Raw genomic sequence first — 8537 nt, 5'->3', positions numbered from 1 at the left:
TAGAGATATATCTCTATATTATACACTCCTAATGTGATGTATGCTGTTATATACATCATTCTATATGAACGAACTATTCTGATGTTTTTTTAGAGAATAACATCCCGCATGCATTATTCACATGTTTAGCCCACTATTGCACCCCAGGTAAAGGTAAATGGCTTTCGAGTTTCGTGTTTGCTAATATCCCGACTGTTGCGAATACACGAATATATTTCTTATTGATAGCGCTTAATTTTCCTGCCAAAACCTCGTATTAAAATCTCGTGTTTAGATAGCCCTGCGTTGCTATGATACGAATGGTAATTTTGCTGATGGTTTTGTAATCAGGGTCTTGTTGTCAGGTACAAATTAGTCTCAACATTAGTCTTATCGTGAATTTTTTTCTCTCAGACCGTTGATAGAAACATCGTTTACTTACGAGCATAAAAAAATCCTAGCGAATTTCCTCATTACTTTACAAAACAATGCTGTCAACGCTCTATGAAAAAAGGGTTAACGTTAGGACTAATGTTCATACTATCTTCTTTCTAAAAACGCCCTATTACCATTTATTGGAGGATTTTGGAAGTGTGTGACTCTGACAAGAGCCCAATGTGCAAATCCGGAACGGCCGGACTGGGGAAAGAATATAGAGTTTACGAGGTAGCATTTGAGATGTGCGTGAATACGTTTACATCCGTGTATTCTGACCACGATTCTGATCCATCAATAGAGCGAAATGAATTAGCCTCCCGATGCTTTTTAAAAGAGTCATTAAAAATCTACACCTAACAATACATGGATATTTTTAGATTTATTGATACTATGTATGAACAAAGAGTAAGTTATTGCCCCGTGTTAGTATATATCTGGTGAGTAATCCGAAACGAGTCAACTCATCGACTACAGCAGAAAATACGGTACGTGTCCGATTGCGTCCGTTACTGCGCCCATGTGGTGTGTGTGAACCTGTGTGCACCAACCATCTTATTGGGATCGGCGTTGTGCTGCGTGTCTGTGTGCGTGTGGCGTGTGTAGTGTGTGTTTTTGTGTGTGTGAGTGTGTGTGTGTGTGTGTGCGTGCGTGTGCGGAGTGTGTGTGTGTGTATGCGCGCGTGCGTGTGTTGTGTGTGTGTGTGTGTGTGTGTGTGTGTGTGTGTTGTGTGTGGTGTGTGTGTGTGTGTGTGTTGTGTGTGTGTGTGTGTGTGTGTGTGTGTGTGTGCTGTGTGTGTGGTGTATGGCCTACGAAGTTGCCCAGAGATTACATGCGTGTTTTTACTCTCCGCGCAACGGAGTTGCAGGGTAGGTAATGTGATCGCTCCGTGTGTGTGTTCGTGTGTTGTGTCGCTTGCCAGCAGCGAGCCAGCTGTTATACACTGGTAACATGTTAGCATCGCGTTGGGCGAATCGATTCAGCACCAGCTCGCCTTAGGGCGTCGACGTCAGCAGCAGTCGCCTTAGGGCCGTTTTAGTCACAGCAGCAGCCAGCAGGCGACACGCTGTTATACACATGTATTACAGTTACACGCTCGCGGAGGTATGCACTCTCTTTGAGTGCCCTCTGTCTAGTTAAAATTGTTGTGCTGTCGTGAAGTATTTGTTCTCTGGAAAGAGCAAGAAGCGCTCGTGAATATTTTCACCTGATGGGCCAGAATACAAATAGAGCCGTTCTAAACCGATCGAGCAAATAGCAAGCAGCTCTCTACTGCGCTTGAACGAGTTCATGGTGATTGTTTGCAGTGAAGGCCCTGCAGCGCCAGCCGCCAGGTCTATGCGTTGCTACATGTCAATTGCGAAAGGCCACTTGAACGGGCGCGCCGAAAGTTTTTTTCCCACTCGAGTCTCGCGAACCACGCCCAATCAGGCCGCCACTCAATTATACACTCGACTTCCTCGCAAGCCAAATGCTAAAATTGAATACCACTAACTCTAACCCTAGAATAGTATCGTATCATATAGAATGATGTATATAACAGCATACATCACATTAGGAGTGTATAATATAGAGATATATATCTATATTATACACTCCTGATCATGTAAAGAGTATGATACAGATATCGGGATCACTAACAATAAATTACACTTCCCAGAAAACAGATAGACATCCCTGTAGCATTCCCATATGATACAGAAAATACTATGAACATAGATATACAATACACAGGCGTAGATGCGTGCATGCATGCACACACGCACACACACACACATACACATACACATACCCTGACACATACACACCTACACCCACGCATGCACGCACGCACGCACGCACGCACGCACGCACGCAATCACACACATATATATATATATACACATTCAATATACATTCTGTTATACACACATACATATATACAGTATACATTATATAATCATGGTAATACATGTCACGACAATATACGTATTATGAGAATACCATGCAGATATATTACAAGCTATGATACAACGCACACAAACACGCACGCACGCACGCACGCACGCACACACACACAAATTTAATAAAAATAGAATGCAATACAATTCAGTTCAATCAAGTCGAGGAACAACCATGAAACAATGTATCCCCATTTCGTGCAAATATTGGTATCTGGTATCAGATATTGCTATACCTTTATCCAGGTTACCTCTCAACCCTACAACAATATGCTGTGACCTGCTTATACAACATGGTTAGAAAGCTATGGCATGTTATGCATTGTGGATACTATGAAACGCGCAATTCATCAACGAATAAAAAATATTACCGTCGATCAAATCATTTATAGCAAAAGCTTATATCAACTATCACAGCCAATTTGATAGCAGCTAAACAACATAATGGCACGATCTCGATCTATGGATGCCACCCACTTGCAACTACATTTTCTCGTAGGTCAATGTGTACTGGCAGGACTTGCACGTCTTGCTAAAAATGTCGTCTGCCTCGTCATAAGATTCTGGGCCATACTCATGCTGATGCGGTCCTGTGTCCTTCTTATAAAGACTACTCCGTACCTCCATTCTCAGTGCTGTGAAAGGCAAGAGAGCATGACATAATGGTTGCATTATATAATCGATTAATAAGGATGTTCGATACACCATAACAGTATGCAGTATTGATGACCAAAATACTGTAATTTATAATAGATACATATTCTGCTTTATATTTGGAAAATTCGTATTTGAGCACCAATACTGAATATACCTTTCAGTTTCTTGTTGAATTGTTTTTGTTTGGTTGTCTGTCTGTTCTCCTCCCTCTGTTCTCTTGCCTCCTCCAACTTTTCCTGGGACTCCCAAACTTCCATGGCACGTGCTTCCACCTGTTGGGAAAAATAAGTAAAACTTTCTTAGTTGCACTATACAACATTACTGCCGCACTTTATAACATATATACTACCATTCCCATACACACGTGGGCTTTTAAGTATTACATGTAGCAAGCTAACATATTTAACCATGCATGTATCCCTTGATAGTTTATTTTCTACACTTTTATGTGAAGTGTGAAAAATTAATGTCACATAAAATAAACCAAGTAAATTAATAACTATTTGAACAATAACGCAGCTAAATCAGTGAATGGATACCGACAAATGAATACAAAACCAGCAATACTGGCAGCACATGAATACATGCATTCTATTGGATACTCAAATACCTGTGATCTGAGAAAGAGTTTCATGTCTCCCCACCGATCGTTGTGAGGATTTTTGCGAACGATGTATCGGAGTAGTGGTTCTCTCTTTTCAAGGTCACAGTCTTTCAGTAGAAACTCACTCTTCGCCACAGTCTTTGTTACCAATGCATGCTTTCCATCATTATCTCTGGAGGTGCAACATACAAATATAAGCTGGCCAGCAAAACTTGTGCCATAAGTAGACACAAATTGTTTGCATGAAAGACATTCAACTATGACAGTTGGTTACATGTCTCGAATTTGTATAATTCCACAGAGTAAACCAAATTAAAAATATTATACAGTGGAATGCCAAGCGTTAAAAGGCCAAAATAGCAGCATCATTATCAGCTGTTATACTAACTGCTTGTAATACACAACTAACTGCTGAAACACGTGTGTTTCTCACCTACAATTATTGCAGACAGACAGACCGAATTTTTCGTATAGAAATGATTCGTAAAAGTCCTTTCCACATTCTTCGCAAGTCAGCACTGCATCCCCCGCCGACGGACCTGTAATACCCGCCAATATGATGACTTTAACTGCTGAATGCACGTTGTCACAGGACATTCAAGAAGAAGCAGAACCATCATTTTAATGGAAACTTTGTGAAGCCATCTCGGCACACTTTGATAAACGTCGGTCTTACTTACTAGCATCAATCAAATATAAATATGAGTAGTTCTAATATTTGATCCTTCCCAAAACCAGACCAGGTCTAAATTTTCACAGTGTGTATATGATATCCTGTATCAATGGGATGCAACCTGTGAGAACAGCTATAGTTGTGAATTTGATCCTTCACCAAACCAGACCAGGCCTAAATTTTCACAGCGTGTAGATGCTATTCTGTACTAATGGGACACAAACTATGACAACAGCTACAGTTAATGTGACATCTCCTGCACTATTTTGAAGAGATTCCTCCGCTTTTCGCCATGGCTTCTTACCGGTTGGATAGACGATGTTATTACGTGGCATAGCAGTCTGGGCATCTTCATCCTCCTCTGGCAGCAGAAAACCTGCACCAGTATCAATGACAGTTGGTGGTTTTCTATCATTACTGCAACAAGAACTATATTTGTGGTGGAATTATAGCTAATTCCACATGCACATCGTAAGCATACCTACAGGAATAAGAGTAATTGCATTGCTCAATCATACAGATGAATGCAAGCAGCCTAGCTCTACAACTGGTGCTGGGGAACAGTGGGACATGGATTTGATGATTGCCTTTAGCCTCTACTTCTGCAATAAACTAGAACTCCATGCACTGATGTGTTTAATACCCATTTTTATTCATGTGTCACTCACCCATGATTATAACCTGGTATGTAGCAGTAGTGTCTAATAGCAATGTATTGCAACAGAATCAACAATTGCATCTGGCAAAAATATTATTGCCAAGCAAAATACAAAAAGACATTGTCTCAGTTAACAATCTGGTTCCTGTGGCTCATGGTCGATGGCACTGTGAGAAATGAATTACCTTTTAGCATCTCCTCTTCTATTCGGATAAGGAGATGGTCTGCTGACAAGCTTTGACTTCTTCAACTGTAAAGCCTTTAGTCTGTTCCGCTCAGCACGTGTCTTCTGTGCTTCAGACAGTTCTGCGCCCGAGGATGTAGACATTGCTTCTGCGAAAAACAGCAACATGATGGGTGTTGTTAATGGCTTCAAGTCCTGGGACTATGGTATATCTAGATACAATAATGTAACCCAACAAGAGTAGGGATAATGTAACCCTACTCTTGTTGGGTTCAAGAGTAGGGGTAATGTAACCCTACTCTTGTTGGGGTTAAGAGTAGGGGTAATGTAACCCTACTCTTGTTGGGGTTAAGAGTAGGGGTAATGTAACCCTACTCTTGTTGGGTTACATTATTGTATCCATGGTATATCCTACAACCTGCTGTGCTGGTGGTCTGAAAATGCACTGACCCGTTGTTTTAGGTGGTGCAGGTTGTAGCTAGGCTACATTGTACTTAGTTTGGTTCTAAATCAGATTCATTTACAGACTGCAATTTTGTATGTGATAACTTTTTTGGAATGGTAGGCGTGGTCCACTATAAGGTAATGTACTTATTAACTACACAAGGTGCCAGTTATTCTAGCATTCGTTAAAATTGCATAATCGATGGGCCTATTATGCCTTTAATAAAAATAAAAATAAATATATAAAAGCTATATATATGCATTTTAATACATTCCACTTAATCGTAATAAAAATATTAAATCATTAACCATTATCACCCTCTTCTATCACTGTGATATAAATAGAAACAACTCGTAAATAAACACTATATGTGAGGATCACTTTTTAGATATATGCATTCAAAGTATTCCGGGGCAATTACTGTAAGCCGTATTTTTCGCGTACAGATATTTCCGTGAATTCAGATTTGACGGACAATTTCGCGAGTGGTTAATTTCGCGGTCAGTTACTTATGTATTATTCGGTATGAATGATTTGCGTGTTGTTATTTTCACGGTCGGGGATGCGTTCGCGAAATTTGCGAAAATTAAACAGCGAAATATACAGCTTATACAGTAGGTAATTATTTGGAATTTCGCATTTGTTTCGGCCAGGCAACGTGACAAAGGTCGTGGCTCTGCAGCAGGCTATCAAGTTCAACGGCGGTGGGCACATCAATCACAGCATCTTCTGGAAGAACCTCTCCTCCGAGGGAGGCGGTCAACCAAGTGGTCAGTCTACCATCATTGGATTCCAATTAATTTCTCTTTTCTTTGTCCTCCATTTCTTTTTTTTTCTGTTGCTAATAATGCTCGGTGGTTGGGCTAGTATATATTTTTGCAGAATTTTTTTTTCGAATATACGTTCTCGCGTTTATTTGGTCATTGTTATTTCAAGTATTCCAGCAGTGCTTTAACCCTATGTTCACATTTAAATGGCGAGAATTTACATTTAATTGATGCTAATTATAACAACTGGTAATACAATATTAGGAAATTTAATTCCTATTACATTTACTTAATCATTCTTGTCTTAAACACAAATATTTCCCCACTTATGCAATATAAGATTGCTTTCATGTGATAAGAAATTGTCCATTTTGGGTTGCAAGCCTGATTAAACCCACCATATCTTTACCTGCTTAAATGTAAATTGCATGCACATATGATGGACTAGCTGGAACTACATATTCAACATCTAAGTATCCGAGTTTTTACATACACTTTAGTGCATTCATTACTATGAGTATGCGATCATGACTTCCACCACTGCTGAGAAGGTGATCGACCGATTGGAGGAAATATATGGTCGACATGGACTCCCCAATACTATAAAATGGGACAAAAGACCCCAGTTTAGGTCACAAGAATTCGCAGATCATTGTAAGGAAAACGGGATAGTCCATCTGAAAGTTACCGCTAGGTGGGCTCAAGCCAATGGGGAAGTGGATAGGCAAAACGACTCCCTTCTCAAACGAATCCGAATCGCACAAGTTGAGGAGAAGGATTGGAGAAAGGAGCTGCGGAAATACGTGGGCAAATATCGTGGATTGGAACATGCTACGACGAGCCGGAGCCCGGCAGAACTGCTGTTTGGTCGTAAAATCCGAGGAAAACTCCCCGTATTCTGTGTGGACAGTTTTGCGGATCTCGAAGTGCACGACAAGGACTCCGAAAATAAAGGAAAAGCAAAACTCTACGCAGACAAACAGCGCAACGCGTCATATTCTGAAGTGAAAGTTGGTGACAAAATGCTGGTTAAACAACCCAAAGTAGACAAATTGTCTACCAATTTTAATCCCGAGCCATACACCCTAGTTCAGAAAATGGGGAATAGTTTAGTAGTTGAATCCCCTAGGGGTATCAGGTATTCACAGAATACCACCCATGTGAAGAAGTTTATGGATGGGGAAGTAGGGCATATTGTCACCGATCAGATCGGGGTAAGTCAAGAGTCCGATGGGGGTCAGAGTAGCGAAGGCCCAACCATAACTGCCTCAGGAAAGGGCAGAATTGATACCGGTGGGAAGGTGCCCACACCCACAACCCCGTCTCGCGTTATAGGTGAAAGCAGTGCGACTACCCCACCAGTGCTGAGTGCCGCAAGGTGGTAGGGCGAGATCGCAGAGACAGAGATGTCTGCCTGCTAAATTTCAAGACTGATGGGCTAAATTTCAAGACTGTGATGGGCTAAATTTGACCGACTGTCCCCATGGCATCACATTAGAACTGAACTGAATGTGTCTGTATATCATAGTCACATGTTTGTAAGTTCCATTTAGAGAGTTGCATTCTATAGCTCTAGTAGTAATTTGTCCACTGTTAGGCTTACGAGTTAAGAATGTGCGAAATATAATAGTTGTTGTTCACAAGTGGTGTGCTACCAGTTGAACTGAGTTTAAGCATTTAATTTGGTTGTGCTGTTTCCAGAGTGTGAGGCAATTTCCTTAGACAGGTGATGTAAATAAGCGGTAAAACTCATGCCATTGGCAAGGACTGTTTAGACTGACAGGCTGTAGGGAGGTTTTTCTTAAAAGAAGGAGGGATGTCGTGTCTACATCGGACAACCGAATGTTGTAGTAGTTTCTATCCTTGTATGAGGTCAAAGGTTATAGAGCCTCGTTCTGGGCTCCCGCAATATGGCGTTTCCTGAATAAAAGCAAGTCACATTTCTGTTGATTAAATTCGTTTATCTTAGTTCGATCTGTTGGCATCAGCCGTGAATCAGTGTTCAACGATAGAAGAACATAACACTATTGAAACACTGTGAACCCATACAACCATGGCCTGTGAATCTGTGCAACTTCTAGTTACACAGCGATAACACCTGCAGGGGTAGTAATTGTATCCCCCGCGACGAAGTCGGCGGGGATACTAGATGGTTTGACGTCTCCCCAGCCGCCGCCGCAGACAATTTCCCTTCC

The 8537-nt window shown here is 41.1% G+C and overlaps 2 protein-coding genes across 3 annotated transcripts in view; one reads left to right on the top strand and one right to left on the bottom strand.

The window, feature by feature from the left end:
- Window positions 1–8537, top strand: part of LOC106808342 (superoxide dismutase [Mn], mitochondrial-like) — a 22163-nt gene that overhangs the window by 3639 nt on the left and 9987 nt on the right. Inside the window, exon 2 of the mRNA XM_014811029.1 lies at window positions 6229–6345. Within this exon, the coding sequence (XP_014666515.1) occupies window positions 6229–6345 (117 nt within the window). The remainder of the gene's footprint in view (window positions 1–6228; window positions 6346–8537) is intronic.
- LOC106808341 (DNA repair protein complementing XP-A cells homolog) lies at window positions 2632–5275 on the bottom strand. Of its 2 annotated transcripts, none has more exons than XM_014811027.1 (6): window positions 5132–5275; window positions 4593–4717; window positions 4049–4154; window positions 3622–3787; window positions 3166–3283; window positions 2632–2989 (listed from the first exon to the last, which is right to left on the bottom strand). In XM_014811027.1, the coding sequence occupies exons 1-6, from the start codon at window positions 5272–5274 to the stop codon at window positions 2838–2840; spliced, it is 810 nt and encodes a 269-aa protein (XP_014666513.1). In that variant the 5' UTR covers window position 5275; the 3' UTR covers window positions 2632–2837. The 2 variants fall into 2 exon arrangements, with proteins under 2 accessions (XP_014666513.1, XP_014666514.1); XM_014811028.1 differs by having other exon boundaries at window positions 4593–4705.

Source organism: Priapulus caudatus, unplaced genomic scaffold, assembly GCF_000485595.1.
Source record: "Priapulus caudatus unplaced genomic scaffold, Priapulus_caudatus-5.0.1 Scaffold269, whole genome shotgun sequence".
NCBI classification, from domain to species: Eukaryota; Metazoa; Priapulida; class Priapulimorpha; order Priapulimorphida; family Priapulidae; genus Priapulus; species Priapulus caudatus.
This window is presented reverse-complemented; position numbering and strand designations above follow the sequence as displayed.

Coding starts and splice junctions, on each gene's coding strand:
- LOC106808341 (XM_014811027.1), bottom strand. CDS start 5,274: ATGTCTACATCCTCGGGCGCAGAACTGTCTGAAGCACAGAAGACACGT. Junction 4,155..4,592: donor TAACATCGTCTATCCAACCG/GTAAGAAGCCAT, acceptor CGGGTATTACAG/GTCCGTCGGCGGGGGATGCA. Junction 3,788..4,048: donor TCTGTCTGCAATAATTGTAG/GTGAGAAACACA, acceptor TTGCACCTCCAG/AGATAATGATGGAAAGCATG.